This window comes from Micropterus salmoides, unplaced genomic scaffold (assembly GCF_014851395.1).
Source record: "Micropterus salmoides isolate LMB-PRFRI ecotype aquatic unplaced genomic scaffold, ASM1485139v1 Ms_hic_scaffold_5, whole genome shotgun sequence".
NCBI classification, from domain to species: domain Eukaryota; kingdom Metazoa; phylum Chordata; class Actinopteri; order Centrarchiformes; family Centrarchidae; genus Micropterus; species Micropterus salmoides.
Genome location: NW_024044237.1, coordinates 25,561,872 through 25,581,116, shown reverse-complemented (window position 1 = coordinate 25,581,116; position 19,245 = coordinate 25,561,872). Strand labels below are relative to the sequence as shown.

General features: G+C 39.8%; 1 protein-coding gene across 1 annotated transcript in view; it reads left to right on the top strand.

Moving 5' to 3' along the window:
* The window catches only part of gfra4b (GDNF family receptor alpha 4b), a 44,717-nt gene extending 26,915 nt beyond the window's left edge, over positions 1-17,802 (top strand). The window contains exons 2-8 of the mRNA XM_038698932.1: positions 5,057-5,332; positions 7,967-8,047; positions 10,142-10,487; positions 11,224-11,333; positions 12,157-12,291; positions 14,666-14,820; positions 16,522-17,802. Coding sequence (XP_038554860.1) covers positions 5,057-5,332; positions 7,967-8,047; positions 10,142-10,487; positions 11,224-11,333; positions 12,157-12,291; positions 14,666-14,820; positions 16,522-16,665 — 1,247 coding nt within the window. The 3' untranslated portion in view covers positions 16,666-17,802. The remainder of the gene's footprint in view (positions 1-5,056; positions 5,333-7,966; positions 8,048-10,141; positions 10,488-11,223; positions 11,334-12,156; positions 12,292-14,665; positions 14,821-16,521) is intronic.
* Positions 17,803-19,245: the final 1,443 nt, after the last annotated feature.

The window sequence follows — 19,245 nt, the reverse complement described above, 5'->3', positions numbered from 1 at the left end:
CTTGCTACATTTCAGTGGGGGGTAGCTTCTGTGTAGGGAAGCTTCATTTAATGTAGTGTAGCTAGTAGCTTAGCTCACTACATTTTCCAAGTAGCTTTCCCAACACTGTCAGTTTCATTAGGGAGATTGTGTTGAATGCTGAGCTGAAATCCACAGCGTTCTGTTTTCTCAATTTTTCTTAAGTGTACCAATACATTACCATTCCCCCAACACCAACTGCTTTGTAGTTATATAGAAGGGTAACATTCCAGCTGACTTCATTAAGTTTCATTTTCCATTTTATCTCTCCTGAAGTGGACCATTAAGTCCGTGTGCAGGGGTAACTGATCAGCTAATCTGTCTGTGATTTATGTGGCAGGCAAACTGAGGACTTAACTGAGCTTCAGAACACATTGATTACTGACATGGTTAATTGGCTAAACCCACTGGTACACTGAGACAGGCTTATTGGAAATGTCAAATCAAGCGGCTCATTTGCATTCATGATGTATGGTGTCTATTCCAGCTTCTGCCCAGGCAGCACAAACTGACACACATAGCAGGAAGGGCCTGGGAACTCTGCCTTGAATTTGCAACTGACCATCTGGCCTTCCAGGACGTTGGCGTGGGTGGTAACTTTTTTTTTTCTCCTAGCATCCACATGTCTGTATTGGATGCACTTAGCTAACATGTGCTGAATAGAGGATGAGAGCTTGGATAACTCCTGGTGCGAGTGAGAGTCAATTCAGCTGTGGGGTTTGAGTAAAGATCCAGCTTTGAAGGCAAAAAATGGAAAATATGTTGGTATTACTTTCTTTCTTTCTTCTTGAGTGTGAGTGTGTGTGTGTTTTGAAGAACAAAACAATGGCTGAGACAGAAATACCTAAAGTGTAAGCAGATGAAAGCAGCGTGAAATTGAAATTTTTTGATTTAAGCAGATGGGGTAAGAAACAATACAAGAGAAAACAGAGGTGGTATGAATTTACAGTGTTTGGATAATGGGATCCTCTTGGCGTATTGTGGGTCATGTTTTTAGAATAACCTGAGAAGACAAATATAACAACAAAAAAAACATACTTCAGATGCTATAGAGATGATTCTTGGACACAAACGTAAGGTGTAAAACATCATGTAAACATGTCATACAACACAGTAATTATGGAGAATAGTACTACAAGCAGAACATCTGTTTTTCTTAAAGCCATTGTACTTTTTTCAGTTAAAGTATAATTTAAGCAAAATTGCAGGGAGGTCAACAGAATTACACAATTACCTCCAGCAAGCATCTGTATTTGATGTGGCTTACGAACTCTATGACAGAAACAATGAAAATGTTATACTGCTATGTAAGAGCTCCTACTGCTGGATGTTACTGGGTGTACTGTAAAGGCCTGCTAGTGCCCATCTGGTTGCGGGAGAGTTTGTTTTTGAAGTTACAACGTGTAGGATCCTAAATGCAACATTGTCTTCTAGAAATTAAGTTTATACACAACTACATCGTAAATGCCAATACGTTCTGATGGAAAAGTAATGCGAGCTGGACTATGTTTTCTAGTAACATAAATAGGAAATATTATTAATTAATGTATCTGGCAATGTATATCCTCTGTTTTCTGCTAAAATATCAAATCTTATTATACAATATTGGCTTGTAGTAACACACACCTATTATTACTAAGGCTCGCTAAACTGAAGTAGCATGGTTTAGCATCTGTATAATCCAAGGAGGGTTAAATTAAGGGCAACTAGACTCGACTGAAGATACAAACAGAACTTCAACTAAAGTTGATTTCACCTTGACCTGTTCTGTATATGCCTGCCACTAAAGATAAGATCTTTCACACAGTAACCGCATATAATACATAAGTATTCAGAATGCATTAAAAATACAGTATTTCTTAACTTATACTCCTTAACTCACATGAATATCCCAAGCAAATCAGCCTTGAGGCTGTTCTCTTCACAATAAAGCAGCAAAGGCTGCAGCCTGCAGGCCCAATTGTAAGATACTGGATAGTCACAAAACATGTTATCCATTGTAATGAATTCAAGCAAAGTTATTAACAACTTAATAGAGGTTATGTAAAATGCTTACATGACATGCTTATACAAAAAGAAGAGAAATGGAAAAAACAATCTATCTATGCTTTATACAATAGTTTTTGGGCGGGGCAACCGGGGTTTGAACCCACAACCTTCTTGCTGTGAGGCGTCATTTTGGGAAATCCAGTGGTGTTTTCTCTCGGCTCATTTCTGACGATGCCGGTAGTTTCAACGGCACAGCTGATTCTTCGGCGGCAGCAACAGGAATCAGTGAAGTCGACTTAGGATGAGAAGGTAGAAACGGAGTTTATCCGTCTTCTTCTGTAGGCATGAAACATTATCTTGTCTATAACAGTTTCCTTAGGGATCCAAAACACAAAGAAAAAATAATAGAGGTAGAAAAAAAGAAGACAACAGAGTAGCTCGTCCAGCGAGTGGAGTCTGCATTCATGAACAAAGAAAGTTCAGCGTTGAGAAAGTTGTGTCTCCTATCACCGCTTGTGCAGTGTGGAAAGACAGGGTTTGGTTTACCTCCTTACAGTCCGTTGAAGAACTGGGAATAGCACAGAGGGGTTTGAGGTGTTCGGTTTTATACCTCCATTCACAAAATGGCTGTACTTCCTGGGATTACTCTGCCCCCTGAAAGCTTCAGCCAATACAAATCTTTGGTTTGTTTTTAAAATTAGTTCACAGGTAGGTGAATTAACTGAATAGGGGCTGTCTGGGCTTTCCATTGTTCTCTGACCCCCTTTGTGTAGACAAGCCGCATGGCCAGGCTCCTCAGTGACATGCAGGCCCATCTTTGTCTTTAGCTCGGCCTTTGTCTACAGACTTACAGACAGGCTCCTCAGTGACCATTTTTGTTGAGGCCCATCAACTATCAACTCCACTTCTTAATGCTAAATATTTAATCAAATGTCTGTCTTTCGGAGCAACTGGAAACCAATGAATTGGAAGTTGAAGCCTCTGCTGGCCCCCTGAGCCTTGTAAAAAAATCCCCTGAAAGCAGACCATTCAGAACTGCTTATCCTCTACGCAGCCAATAACCTAAAGGCCAACCTGATGGCCAGCGTAACCCTGAGCCCCACTGACACGCCAGCGACTGGCAAGAACCCAGCACACCCTTGCCAGCCAGCAAGACCCTTGCAGACAACCCAGGCCAGCGCCCCCCTGCCAGCAAGACAATGGCAGTGGTGAGACCCCCACATTAAGAGGTAGTTAAAAGTATGGGACTAGGTTTAAGGAACCATGCAACTAAGGTGTTTATGCACTTCAATAAAAACTATTAACTTGACAAAAACCAAAACCAAAACAAAAAAAAGAATCACTTGTCTCCTTCAATCATAAAATTGTTTTGATCAGAATGAATATACACATGGGTTTTAAGGGCTTGTCTTCTTTCTACTTTACCACCCGCTAGCTAGGGCGGCTCTGGCTCAGGGGATAGAGCGGGTCCTTCTTCCTCTCGAAGGCTGCCTACATGCCTTCCTCCCACAGGACAGTGAGTTCAGCCATGTTCACCGTCATGGCAGAGGTGGACCACAGGATAATATCTGGCCATAGGGAATTTTTCAGTGATCTCAAATGGGAATGTCAGCTGTTAGACAAGGTCGACTCACTCATGTTCCACTTAAATACAGGACAGACCATTCCTTCTGGTTGTATTCTGTGCTCTAGCTCCTTGGCTGATGGAAGGGTGTCCACCATTGGACCTATTCACATCAATTCTGCAAGCCTCTAAAACCTGCCAGTTTTCACAGGACCCAGTCATGGTGCCATCCATACCGGCCCTGGGTCAAACCTTACTTGCAGCCCGATAGTGTGCTGCAAGCTGTGTTTCTGGGCATCACAGAGACGGCAGTTCACTTCCAAGCCATACTAGAGACTAAGGTTGGGCTGATAGATGGTGCCATCGTCCATCAGCGATGGCTCACAGATGGTCGATGGTTGAGCAGGCATTGTGATTGTAAAACCCTGCCCCCCGGCAAAAAATAATAATTTTTCACATAATACCTCTATGTGAAAGCTGGCTTTAATCAGCACGAACATTCTTATAATAAATTTTAAATATGCTTCGCACCTTCCTCGGAATTTTCACTGGCTTGACCCACCTCTCTCTGTCTCCCCCCCGCCCGTCTACTCCACTTTCTCCATCAGCAGTGGGTTTTATAAAGTCACCTAAAAGACTCAGAACTCGCCTTTTCCGTATTTTTCCACTGACGATCCATTATCACGGCAGCAGGTGAGCCGCTTGTGGGCTTGTTAATGACGCAGCCTATCAAACAACCGAAACCAACATCTGCACCCTGTGTTCACTGGTGTGTTTACCTGCTCCGTGCTTGTAAAATTTCACTGCAACTTGTAACGTCATAGGCAACCAAGTTTTTAACTGAGGTAACACATGCACATAAGACGACCGCTAACCCCCCCCCACCGATGCCATCGTCCATCCCGATGTTTCAATGTAGACACCGTCTGATGGAAATTTTGTAGATATGACTTCCACATGTTGACCTTGTTGGTGATTGCTTCCCAGTTTGTCCACCTGCATTCTTGCCATTGGCTCACAGCTAAGCAAGTCTTGCTTGTCCCTCACCCTAAAAATAGTTGACTGAAAACAGTCCATCCCACAAAATATCTTTGATGCCTACTAAGTGTTTCACCAAACTTCAAATGCATGATGCCTCTCAAGTTTTGAAGCAACGTAGCGATGCAATGCATCACCTACATCCATTAAAATGTCACTGGTTGGTATGCCGTAATGAGCGAGTCTGACCTGTCCATTCACACAGAATTAAACAATAAGTTGGTTTCACTTTATACTAAACATTCCCTCATAATTGTTCACATTTCCCCCCTTAAAATGTTCTTTCCTGCTCTCTTCCTTTTTTATTACTGACATTTATGTCTGACTTCAGCTTGCTTCTCCTTTATTCCTCATTTCCATCTAATCTCATAACCTTACACCTCAACTGCCATCTCAAATCCCCTTATCTTTCTGCTCTCTGTTGTGCTCTGATTTCCTCTCACACAGCTCTGTTAGAGGTTATACTGGCCAGCAGAGACTGCTTGGTGGCTGGAGACTCATGCTCGAGTGATGAGGCTTGCAGCCCACGTCTGCGGACTTTGCGTCAGTGTGTGGCAGGCAATGGCAGTATGAAACTGGGTCCTGGTGCCAGGAGCCAGTGTGCCAACGCGGTGTCAGCCCTACTGTCCAGCCCCTTACATGGCTGCCAATGTAAACGGGGCATGAAGAAGGAGAAAAACTGCCTGAGCATTTACTGGAGCCTTCATCAGTCCATCATACATGGTCAGTGCTTATTGGATAAGAGCTGTCTATAACTGAATTTTTACAAGTCAGAACTTTGTTTTATTTATATACGGAAGCTGAAGAACCACATTTTGTCAAAAATAATACAGATGACAAATTAATAATAAGGCAAACTTTTATCTGTGCATAAATTATGATTTCCCTCTAGGGCTGGGTGGTATATCGGTATATAATGTATACTGATATAATTTCAAAAAAGATGACAATACCGTTTATACTGATATAGTTTGATGTTGAGTTAATTTCTGTAAAGTCCTGCCAGCGTTTGCTCCTCTCTCTCTTCCTCACTGGGCAGCCACCCCCCTCCCTCGGCGTCTGCACACAGCCGTCTAAGTTCAAGTTCAATCTTTATTGTCCCACCAGGGGAAATTTTATTTGCAATAGGATTAAAACAAACATACATGAGGCATAAACAAAGATAAGAACAGCCGTTATATACAACCTCTTTTGTTCGTCTAAAAGTACTCAATAAGTTGAAATGGTAGCCTCAGCAATCTATCGTTCTGTGCAGCAGCTCAAGCTCAGTGCAAACTTAGGGCATTAATTGCCATGGGTGCAAAGGAAAATTTGTATCGGTTAGTTTTTATTTTGGGCAATCTGTATCTTTGCCCAGAGGGGAGAAGAACAAATTCCTCCAAGAGAGGGTGGTCAGAGCTGGCTGTGATAGTCTGAGCCTTATGTATAACTTGTCTTTTATAGATGTCTGCCAAGGAAAGTTGTTTAGTTCCAATAATTTTGCTTGCTACCTTAACAATGTTAGACAGTTTATTTTTGCTTTACCACCTTAAGATTCCCATACCAAGCTATGCAACAAAAAGTTTAAATTGATTCAATAAAGGATTTATAAAATAGTCATCAAAGTTTTGTCCACATTAAAAGTATTCAGTCTGCGCAGGAAATGAAGCCTCTGAAGACCCTTCTTGTAGACAGCAGAAGTGTTAAGGTCAAAGTTCAAGTTTTTGTCAATAACTGTTCCTAGGAACACTCTACTGTCTCAATGGGTGAGCCCTTGATTATTGTTGGAGAGTTTGAGTGGGGAGTTTTCCTGAAGTCTATGACCATGATTTTAGTTTTAAGGACATTTAACTTCAAGAAGTGGTGGTCACACCAATCAACAAAGTCGTTCAGAACTGGCCCATGGTCGACCTCTCCATCTTGGAGCAGACTGAATAGAACTGTGTCGTCCGCAAACTTCAGAAGAAACCTGTTTTTGTGGTGACTCCTGCAGTCATTTGTATATAGGAGATACAATAATGGGGACAGGACACACCCCTGGGGTGAGCCTGTGGATGAACGCTGACTGACTGGGGCTTAAATGTTCAAAAATCCGGTACCCATTTTACTATACCTGGATCAAGGTTAAAGGTGGACACAAGTTTCCTTATTAAGAGGTGAGTATGGATTATATTAAATGCTGATGAAAAATCAACAAATAAAAGCCTTGCATTGTTTTTTTCCCCCTCAAGATGCTTATAAAAAAGATTAAGTAAGGTAGTAGTAGCATCGTCATTTGGAGTGAGTGTGTGTTTTATTATAAGTATCTTACTGTCACCAGGATGGTCTAATTATACTCAGTTGATAGGAACTACTTTCCCTTCCGCCTGTCAAAGTCATGCCTGCGCTACGGCTCTGTGACGGAGCTTCTTTGACGTGAGCCATTGCAGCCCTTTACATTTCCCACGATCGAAAACTGACTCTGGCTGACTATAAAAACAGTCACATCTGGCTGTATTTTAGCTGTGAAGGTAATAATGTTGCTCTGTGTGATGTGTGTGCAAAGACAGTGAAATACTTTGGCAACACTGCAAACTTCGCTAAACATCTGAGATTAAGTCTGTCACAATAATAGGATGATGTTATGAAGCAGCAGGTCTGAGCAGGATATTTTTATCATAATTAAAGAATATGACAGTAGGCTAGTTTGATGTCTTGTCATTATGCAGCTATTATTTTGAATTGGTAAGGCTACAGGCTACTCCTTATTTATCTCATAAATACAGAAACAGGAAGGGGGAGGTCACATTAAACTAGAAATAAAATATGTAAAAAGTATTGGTATTGGTATCGGTATCGGCAATACCAACCTGGGTATTACTTGGTATTGGATTGGATAGGAATTAAGTGGTATCGCACATCACTATGGAAAACGGAGGACGTCCAAACCGAGTCGAGTCGAGGCGAGTTGAGCTGGTAAAAAACGGAAAAACGGCATAAGAAGTAGGGTAGGCTGACATGTTTGCAGCGTCTGTGAGTGGGAAGAGAACTGAAGGAGGCAAATTCAATAAGTGAGTGATAAGTAAGATGTAGAATGAAGTAGGCTATAATTAAAACAGTGAAATAAGAAACAAGCTAAGTTACTAAAAGTAGTAAAAACCTGACCGCTAAAACCGCCCCCAGCCTCCCCACCTCGCTTAGCAGAAAGTACCGATATATATTTTATACCGGAATTCTGCCTAACAGTACCGGGATATGACTTTTTGGCCATATCGCCCAGCCCTAATTTAGTCCATTGGAGCCTCAGTGGCTAAAAGAAAATTATTATTATTTATGTTCAGTTTAAACAAATTGTGATGTTACAAAATTCAAGCCAATGTTTCTTCCTGTGTGTTTTAGGACTCAACCTGGTGGAGAGTTTTCCTTATGAGACAGTGCACAGGGACTACGACTATGTGCGCTTGGCCTCTATTACAGCTGGCAAGTTCACTGACCTTCATTAACTTTAACCTAATTTTATACCATTTTACCCTTTGAAGATGTTTTGTTCTAGCACTAATACACAACTAGACTGAATTTTCCCTGGAAGCATGCCCAAGGCTCATGTTCTTCAGACAGTTACACAAGTATCACCATTCATCTGAACACAATTCCAGCATCCAAAATGATATATTATTCTTCAAGATGTTGGATGGCAACCTTATTCATTTGCCAGACTCAGTTGAAATAACATAATCCATGACTGCCAATGAATACTAATGCAGGCATAGTTTCGTATAGCCTCAGGCTCATATAACAATACATTCTCATTTTATTGATTAAAACAAGCCCAAACTCTGAAAAGCAGATTACATCTTGTGGATATAAAAATAATAAACCAACTTTTAAATACAAAACTAAAATTTTGTTTTTACATCATGTGAAAGGTTTACTAAAGCATATGTTTTAGAAAGTAAAACATTAGTTTAGGTTAAAATTAGGGTAAGGCAACAAAAACATAAGGCTAATGTTATGATAATTATTTGTTCATGGTTATATAAAACATTTAGAAATGAAAAAGTGACTCGCATTCAATTCAACCCAGTCAGTCAAAGGCACATGTAGGCTATTCATCCATCTAAAAGTATGACCAGAACACTGGTCAGTGTTACAAAACTATAAACACATTGCAGAAAACTGACGACTCATCCATGAAGCAAACGGCTCAAATAGATTAGCTGGTTGCTCTTTTCCCAGGCAACATGTATCCAAAGGTTCATTCAGATGTTGCCACACCGAGGACCAGGGTTCACTCTCACACCAAACATGACCATTCATAAATTCTGCTTTATGCATTGATACAATAGAGGATAGGATAGGATGTCTTGATGGTTTGCAGGTCACACAACACTAGCGAGTCTCCAGTTACACTTCTCTTCACTTCTGATTCTAAAGATAATCTGATGTCCAAATTGTGACTGTTTGTGCATCTGCACTATTTCACATAATACATGTGATGGACCGCTTATAGTCCTCTTTGAAATAAATAATGAAGGAATAGCCATAAGTACATAGTGGAAAGGCAACTTTATTTGTATTGCACAATGTAATTTAATGTGCTTTACAGGGTTTAAAAACAAACAAAAAGTATATGTTGATTGCAGAGGAAAAACAGGTTTCAAAAAGTGCAAAAGTACAGGCACACTTTACAAGAGATAAAAACATTTTTTTATAAAATATAAAATAATTAAATTAAATAAAACAACACAGCAACCTGACAGCCTGGCCCACACACATTTAAACACACAATTTAAAGAAATTAAGAACTTTTTAAAAACAATAAAAATTATAGTTGTTTAAAAGCAAAGCTAAGAAAGATTAAGCCTATACTTGGTGGAGTAGGCAGTATATAGAAATGTTTTAGCTTAGACTTAAATGTGGTCAGAGTCTGCACTTATTTTATATCAACTGGGAGGTTATTTCAATTCTGTGTTGCACGGTAACAGAATGCTACTTCACGTGATGCACATCTTACAGATAAGAGGACAACAAAGTGCTATTGGCAACATCCAGTACGTCACTCTACTGAATACCAAAATGCACAGTATGCTTTTGAAAAAATGAAGTGTTGAAGTTAAGAGTCTGGCAGTACAATATTCCAGCTATGATGATAATTTTAATTATTAGGATGGAAAGGCATAGACCTTAGACATCCAAAATATGCAAAGAAGCCCAATTTGTTACACTTATGTCCTTATTAGAGAGAATTTCTTCTCTTATCATAACATAAAAAAAGAGACCAGACTTCTCTCCTTATATTCATTTTAATATTTTGGTCCTCAGGAAATGAGCCTCCATTGTTTATTTACATACACGTCCACATTGAAGCTGAACTTTATTTCCAAACTACCTATCTCAACTTTTGAACCTCTTAACAAGACGAAATTACATCTCAGCATGTTGAATAAATAAACAGAATGTATACCACAGGTCACATATGCTCTTATTCATATAAACACAAAATTGTTTTCGCTCTATTGCTATTATTTTCCCACTGATGTCTACACTTGTCTCTGACCTTACTTCCATCCACAGACTCTGATGTTGGCATGACAACTGTGAATCGCTGCCTGGATGCAGCCAAGGCTTGCAATGTGGACGACTTGTGCCAGAAGCTCCGCACAGAATATGTCTCAGCTTGTATCAAACCCACTGCCAAGTCGGGCCTGTGCAACCGGCCTAAATGCAACAAGGCTCTGCGCAGGTTCTTTGACCGTGTTCCTGTCGATTACACACACGAACTGCTCTTCTGCCCCTGTACGGACACGGCGTGCGCAGAGCGTCGAAGGCAGACTATTGTACCCAGTTGCTCTTATGAAAGCGTGGAGAAACCCAACTGCATTACACAGATGAGGATCTGCAATGCAGACTATGTGTGCAGGTTAGAACAGAGCTAAATGGAAGCTTTTAATTAACTCCCATTTATTTCAGTGTCAGATATAACAGATATTAAAGTTATTCTCACAGCCATAGTCTGGATACAATAACATATTGCTATAATATGATCCAAATCCCCAGTTTTGTTTTACGTAATGATCAACCTCTTTACTCAAGGTATGTTCCATCATTCCCAGTATGTTCAAGTATCCCTTGGATACAGATTTTAAATATACTCACCATACATATTTGGGCCAGTGCTGTTTAGTATTATGGCTCTTTGAAACCAAATAAACAGCCATTCAATCAACAAAATGGCCCGCTGATTTACCCTAAAGCTTTCTACCACCCCTGGTTAGAACACCCCAGAGAGCCTGTTGGAATAACACATTAAATATTTAGCACAGATAAAGAGCCAGATGGATCAGAGTTATCGCTCATTGCTATCTCTGGTCATGGCCATTATTTTTCACAGCCCCATTACACTCAGAGGGCTTTACTAATGATCCCAGGTCTGGGGGATGAAATATATTACTCTTTCTATCACTTTCACATTACAGTCCAATGCTTTCAGTCTTCACCACGGCTAACAATATTTCTTCATGTCAGAGTGGCAAACTCTTAATTAAATTACCAAGTTATAGTAGAACGAATGTATAAAAAGAACCAGCAAACTTTTTATATTAAACAATACAGGGAGCTATCATGATTTTCCTAACCAGTGCTTGTTGCTTCTGTAGGTCTCGCCTGGCACAGTTTCAGTACGACTGCGAACCCTCCGAAATGTCTGTCAGTGGCTGCAAGCAAGGGAACTATGGAGCTTGTCTCGTTGCCTACACAGGGCTCATAGGTAGGTGCACACCTGAGAAATAACACGCACAGATAAAACAAATAAAGGAGAGGGAAAAATAAAATGAACAGGTGGAGGCAGAGAGAGACAGTTTTTGAAAGAGAAAATGTGCCATATGCTGTGTTACAGAAGGAAAGAGAAAATTGTGCAGTGACAAAGCAGCAGAAGGGAGTGAAAGTAAGGTACAGTGTAAATTTAAAAATACAGAACAGGTTAAGAGTGAGCAAGACAACGGAATCAAACTTCTCATTCTAAACAAGAGAAAAAGTTCAGCATGGTTGAAGACACAACAACACATAAAACGCATAAAGATTTCTCATTGCAGAAAAACAGAAGCTTTTTACCCAGGGAAAGTTGTGTCCGAAAAAAAAGAAAATAAAAAGAGCAACCACTTCTGTTCCACACACTGGAGAGGCTAACCTAATGCATTTCAAGAACCTCAAATGGTGCCCCTCAGCACAAACACATACTTTTCATTCCTGTCTTGTATTTATTAAAGCACTTGAAATCCCACCTCCACTATGTTGAAAAAAGAAAAAAAAGAAACAGCCACAGAAAAAAAAAGCTTGATGCCAGTGACTTTCGTGACCCAAAAAAGAGAAAATTGGAGTATTTCTCAGTGACTATTATTTCACATGAGTCAGTGCACAGCCATTCTAACCAACAATACTAGAACATAATCAGCCCTGTGCATCAAGTCAGTGTATTAGAAGTGCATTTCCCATTAATGTTTCAGATAATAAAGCACTATGAATACAGCGTAACAACTCAAAGGAGAATTAATATTTAATACTGATTGAGGCCTGGTGCGGTCTCTCTGCAGGAAGTATAATAACTCCCAACTATGTCGACAACTCCACGTCCAGCGTGGCTCCGTGGTGCTCCTGCTCAGCCAGTGGGAGCCGGAGAGAAGAGTGTGATAACTTCCTGGGATACTTCACCGACAACATCTGTCTTCGTGAGTATCACTGAATCCACAATGTACTGACTCAGGTTTTTGGGGTAGGGTTTGTGTTTGTACAGAGGTACTGGGGGGGTAAAAAAAATTAATTTGACTGCTATTTTGGCGTCATGTTTAACTGGAGTCATGCAGTTTAAGGGAAAGCGCGGAAATGTTGTTGGGGGTTTTATTTGGGCATCTTTATGTATGTTTTTTACACATTACATTTAGGTCTATTTCTGGTCAGGATTCTGTCAATTTAAAACAACATTTACAGAGAAACCAAATATTTCAAAATGTACTGTAAATGTACTCTAGATTCTATTTAGCACAAACTGCATCATTATTTGACAGGTTTCTCATAACTGTTATTTTCCAGTTTCAGCTTCAAAACAGCTCCCCTGTCCAGAATCTGCTTACTAGTACTTCTGAAGCTCACTAATTAACACATTATGTCTGATGTTCAATCTGAACAAACACCAAAGTGTATAAAGTTGTGCTTTCACAGATGGTTATGTGACTATTTCTTAATGAGGAGCAGTGACCATTTATAGACGTTGCTCAGGCTGAAAAAATGAAACTTGAAGTAGCTTTTTCGCGTTATGGTTCATGAGAATCATCACATTTATATCACCTGAGATATAAAAGTAAACATATGGACACTTCTAATCTCAGTGTGAACATAGCACAGCTCTAGAGTATAAATAGGTATATAAAGAAAACCCTATCACTGTAGAACGGTTCCTGAAATATCTCAGGTGTTTGTTTCGTATAATTTCAGCTTTCATTGAAATAGAGATGAAATGGAGAGACAGTGTTCCCTAATCCGAATAATTTACACTGATAACCTGTAACAGGGGACATTAAAAAAGACTTATCTAAGTAAATAAGTTCCATGATGGAAGAAAAATGCAGTGAGACAGATGTTTCCCAGCATGCTTAAACAGCAGCAGAGCATGATGTGTTGAAATCAGAGATCCTGGGCCTTTTGTAGAATTAACAGTATGCTCCCTCTCTCTGTCTCAGTGTGTCTCTCTGCTTCTTTCTCTCTCTCTCCCATTTACTTGCTCTCTTCATCTTCTCTCATTATTAACCACCCCCTTCATGCTGTTTCCTTGGTAATTCTTTCTGGATGTTCAGATAGTCACTTCTTAGTGAGTTATAAGTAAGCTGGCTCTGTGATTTTTAGGTAATTGCATAAATCTCCTCCAAACACCTGATGTGCTGAAAACATTTTTTTGTTCTTTTTCTTTCTTTTTTTCTTTTCTTTTCTTTTTTTTTTTTTTTTTTTACAATTGATGGAATAAGTTAGAGAGCTCACTCACAAAAACTTCCTTCAGAGACCTGCTGATTATTTTGGACACTTATATCTTTCTTTTAATCCTTAAACTGTGTGGGTATTTTGACAAACATTCCTTCATACCTCGGGTCTGTAGTGGCCTGTTAATATCGTGTAACACAGATTGAGCTACTAACTAAAATGAGTATAGCTTGTGTGACATGTAGGCTACTGTAACTGTACAGTGGTTGTCAAACTTGCCCCCATCCACCCCACACCAGAAGCCAAGGAAAGTGCATGCCCCCCACAATGAGTGCACTAAAATGTGTGTAATATGTACCCAGTAATATGTTACAGCCACTAATAAAATGTTCTTACACCTAACTGGTGGGGGGCACCTGCTACAATAAGACTAAAGATGTCAGAAAGTTTAACACTACTAAAAGACAAATTTAAGAAGGTAAGCTTGGCAATTTGGGAACGGTAGAAGTAGTAAATCATAAAATTACATAAATAATGCACAATAATGTGGATTAAAGGTGAGCACATATAAAATATAATTCCATAATAGGGTGCTACATCAGCCTTAATCCAGAAGTCCTACATGGGTGTCCTTTAATTTATTGTGGCTTCTATTCTTTTGCTGTGTTCAGTTGTTATAATTCTCACACTAATACCATTTTCCATTTCTCTTATGACCTCTGCTCTGATCATTGAACCTGTACACACAATGAGTATCATTGCTTGGTGTGTGCGGCGAGGTGAATCTTTGGCCAGTCTGTCCTCGGGCCCCCTGCCTAGAAAAAGTACAGAGAGAGGTCTCAGAGTTGTTTGGCCAGTGCAAATGGTCTATGAGTTAATGAGGTCGATGTAGAGAGGCAGGTGCAGTTTGGATACTTGAAGAGAATACTGAGTATTTTCTGTTTTATTTTTTTCTCTCTCTCGCCTCTGCTGACCAGATCCAAAACTAGCTCTGGCCCAGCAAAAGCGCTCATGCAAAATTTACGATTCAGAATCAGAGGCATCTGCTATGATTGACAGGTGGAGTGGCTCGATAAAAACATATCAAGATGATGCATCTAAAGTCTGATAACAGTGTTTTTTGTGTTTCAGGAAATGCTCTTATGACGTTTGGAAGTGAATCAGACCAGCAGCCGACTCTCAGCCAGTCCAGTACACCCAGCAGCAGGGAAAATATCAACACTGTTTCTCCACCAGAAACTATTGAAACTATGAGGAACATTCTGGATACAATAATACCAACACAGGTGTGCAATTTTCTTGTCATGGCCAGTGTTCAGCAGCTTCACAAAGTCATACATCCAACAGTGAGCTATCTAAATATTAAAGCTACTATTAGAGCCCAACTGACCAATATGAGCTAATTGCATTTAATCGGCATCGGCTGTTTATAACAGCAGATATATGATTATTAAAAAAGAAACAGAGAGTCAGATCCTTCACTCATGTCATGGGTGTTGCATAGTTTGCCCACCAGAGGGCGACCAGCTGCAGCTCCCCTGTTAACTACACTGCGTCACCCTAAAAACCACAGAAGAAAACAATCAGCTGACCGGAATTTAGGGAGCTTACAGGCAGCATGGTAGTAACATGCAGAGGGCTGTGTGAGCAGTGAGTCGGTCTTTTGTCACGTTAATTACATGACTTAAATAATTATAATAAAAACAGACCCAGTCACTTCTCTCCTGAAAACATTCATGACTTGCTAACCCTCCCTTTTTTCACTGCCATCTCCCGGCTTCCTACCAGCTCACAGCAGTTTAATGTTACGGTAGCTGGGTGTTGAAAGCTACGCTGCTGACAGATGTAACTGTACATTTATTTCAAACAATGTGGCAGTTGTAGCGAACGGTCTACATTTGTCCCTAGTTTATCACTTCTAAATATTCTCTACAATCACGTAACGTTGCAGCAGCTAACGCTGCCTGTTGCTAAATTAGCCACAAAGCTAATGCCGTGTTTATCAGTGGCGGAGTGCTAATGTTGTAATGAGCTATTAAACTATAGTGTCTGGTGTATTCTAAATATATCAGCGAGCCGCCTGTCTGCAGTTAGTCGGTATGTCTGAAATTATTAAACCAGAGCAGACATGTAAATAAACGTGAGAATCTAAAACGGCTTCCTGTAGCTCCTCTTTTTGTGATGTTGTAGATGTGAAACGCTGTAGTCAGAGCCGTAACGGCTCTGGTTGTAGTTATAATGTTAGTTAAATGAATCTCGAAAAGTTGCAGGTCCTCGTTTTAGAGAGTCATGTTGTATTAGATGCATTCATCAGCAGCTCACTGTAACGTAGACTACATGAATTATATCGATGATGAGAAATGGTTTCTCGTAGCTTTGGTCAGAATTAAAGAGTGCTGGCAAAGGGATAAAGTAGATGCGAATATGCTACATTGAAATTATGGCAGATTATGTGTGTCTCTCTCTCACTCTCTCTGTTTACAGATGGCTGAAAAAGTTGCACCTTCCAGCAGCAAATATTTATTGATGTGCATTTGTTTAAATCAGGGATGCAAATTAACACTAGCCACTTGCCAAATGCGGGTGGATTTTCCGTATGGCTGCCAAATGTCTTAAGGCTACCCGCCACATTGGCGGATCATATACGTATCTTTCCGTCTTTCTGTCTCTGTCTGTCACCAACTTTCCCTACCCAGAGGGGGATAAAATCTGCTCCATACCTTTCATTAAGTGCAGCGAGCCGGAAGATTGGCGCAATACCCCCGTGAAATAAGGCAGCGTGAAAGCTGATCATGATGTTTTTGAGGCTAGCTATTAAAATCAGAATCAACCCTGAGACAGAGCACTCACTAGCCTGTTTTTACATGATAAGTATTGATGATGACCTGAAACTCAGTTTGTAACACACTATAATATTAGCAGATCATCAGCATTGGACTGTCCCAAAAAAGGAGTGGCCATAAACAAATCTCTCTGTCTCTTCCCAGGCCCTGAGAAATGATCTACTTGTGGGCCAGTCCACCCTGCCATCCAACAGCCTCCCAAACTCAGCTTCACCTCCCAGCCCAATGCTTCAAGCTGCCTTTGGCCCTCTGTTGATGTTCCTTCATCTGCTCATCAATGGATACTAAAGACTGCAGGGGTTTGTGCTGAGGACCCTCCAAATACCAAGCAGATGGGAGGACCAGCGCAGTTCAGAGGAAAATGGACTGTGTGGCGTTACTCCTCCCTCTAAATATGTACAGCAATTCTGTTTTTCTATTTTTGTGTCTATGTGGTCCACCTGCCGGTGTTCTTTCTCAGAGTGTGGGAGACTTGTGCAGGCCGACGGCCAGTCTGTGCATTTGTACATTGTTGTTGCGATCAAATCAAGCTGAAATGAAGTCTGAATACCGCTTTTGTGGATTAACCCAGCTCTCAGCTATCCAACTGTATCCATTTTCAAGAGTTATTAAGAAAATATAATGCAGATATGTATGACACAAAGAGATGAAGTATGTCAGTACCTGTGAAGATTTATATTATCAACAGAAGCTCTTATTTGAAATATTGTAAGAGGATATGGTTGGAGAAAACCAGTGAAATTTGTGTGTGCTCTGAACTCAGTGATTGGAAAGCTGCTGGAGTATTTGGGGCTACCTCTTTCCTCCAGTGACTGAAAGAAGACCATTATTTCCTGATCAATACTGGAATAGTGGAGATACAGAGAGACAATAGAGCTACATTTTGCTCGGACATTTTTGGCAAATGCCCTGATTCTTACTCTTATGTATCCACTGGCACAATCTAGATGAGATGTGGCAAAGCAGAGTATATAAAATAAACCCTGACATAATAATCGTTGTCTCCATTAAAACTGTTGCCCTTCGTCAAACTGTCTCACACCAGTTTATCTGTAATTGCTAAAGCTACAGCAGCTGGTTATAGAAAAGTCCTTGGTCTTTATCAGCATTGCCAGTTTCTTGGACTTGAAAGGAAATAATCAGACTAGCAGTAACTCTTACCTGTAGCTGCTGTATTATGTGTTTGTGAGCTTAATACCCTTTTATTTCTCATTGTGTATGTGAACATTGCTATTAGGGGGCTCCTGAGTTTTTATGCCAGAGAGGGAAGTGAATGGTTTGACTTATCGAGTGTCGCCAGCACCAATAAGGAGTTTGCTTGAGATTAGACAGTTATGAATGATTCAGTATTTCCTGTTATGGAAACATGCACGTGAATTCTGAACAGGACCAGATGTGCTGCAAATAAAAGTTCCCAGATCATTATGTTTACACATCAGTATCATTCAACCTTTTCTTTTATGACAAATGCTTTGTTTGGTGCTGTTGAAGTGGACGTTCTCAGTTAAGTCTTCTGTGGAGACAGAAGCAACACAACAGAATAAATGTTTACCTAATTTGAGTGTACAGCAATGCTAGTGACTCTGTGAGGCTGTATAATACATAGAATCAAAGTGGTGCTTTGAGCTAAATGCTTTAGCAGGTGTGTTATTTACCATGTTCACCATCTTAGTTAAGCATTTTTGAATTAACATTAAACACAAAATACAGCTGAACCTGATGGAATTGGAAGATTGGACAAATTACAAATTTGACTTGATGATGATGTTGTATGAAAAGTTAAGGTGTCACAGTTTACCCTTGGGGGAAAGTATGATTGTACCAAATTTAAGCAAATCATCCAATAGTTGTTGATTATTTCAGTCTGGACCAAAGTGGACAGACCAACATTATTATCCCTAGAGCCACACAGTTAACATGCCTAAAAATTAAATAAAAAGTGACTACATAACCTTTTCAAACACTGCTATATTACACACCAATTAGGACAGCTTTCATCAAACGGTATAAACTGCCGGTTGTTTATTTTCAGTGTTTGACCAATGTTCTTCTTTGGTGATGTACAGCAGTGTGTCTGGTTTTGGCATATTGTTATGATTTTCAAGTGTTCTCGCAGTTATTAAACTGATATACTTGCAGTTTGGGTTCACAGAATCCCCCTATTTCATCTCATGTTTTGAAAACTCATACCAAAGTGCTGATTGCCACACATTTTAGAACAATTTTAGAATAATTGTGATTACATTTTATATAAACCACTTAGAGCTGCACATACTGATTATTTTCATTATTAATCTGTACATTTTTTAATTAATCAATTGATCATTTAGTCTATGAAAATGTACAATATAGTAAATAAAAATGCAGATCACAAGTTCTGAGATCCCAAGGTGATACCTTAAAATGTCTTGCTTTGTCTGGATGTGTTGATTTGTCCAACCAACAGATCGAAATCCAAAAAAATTCAAGTTAAAATTATAAAAGAGACACATAAAAGCAACAAATCCTCACAACCAAGAAGCCGGAACCAGCAATGTTTGGATTTTTTTGGCTTGGTTAAACAACTAAAACAGTTAATTATTGACAAAATCATTGCAGATTAATTTTCTTTCAGTTGACTAATAAACCAATTGCTTCAGCTGTAAAGCCACCTTTGTAGCAGCGTTGGTAACCCCTTTAATGTTATGGTGGCATTTTGTTTAATTTTTTATTTATTGTACGGTGCGTCTCATGCTTTATAACAAAACAAAAAGAAATACGTATGCATGGGAATGCTGATGTCATTTCAAGGTATACATCACTTTTCAGTTAAAGCAGATAGAAACATTGGATAGGGCAGTGGGCAGGGCATATAAAAGTGATCAAGCT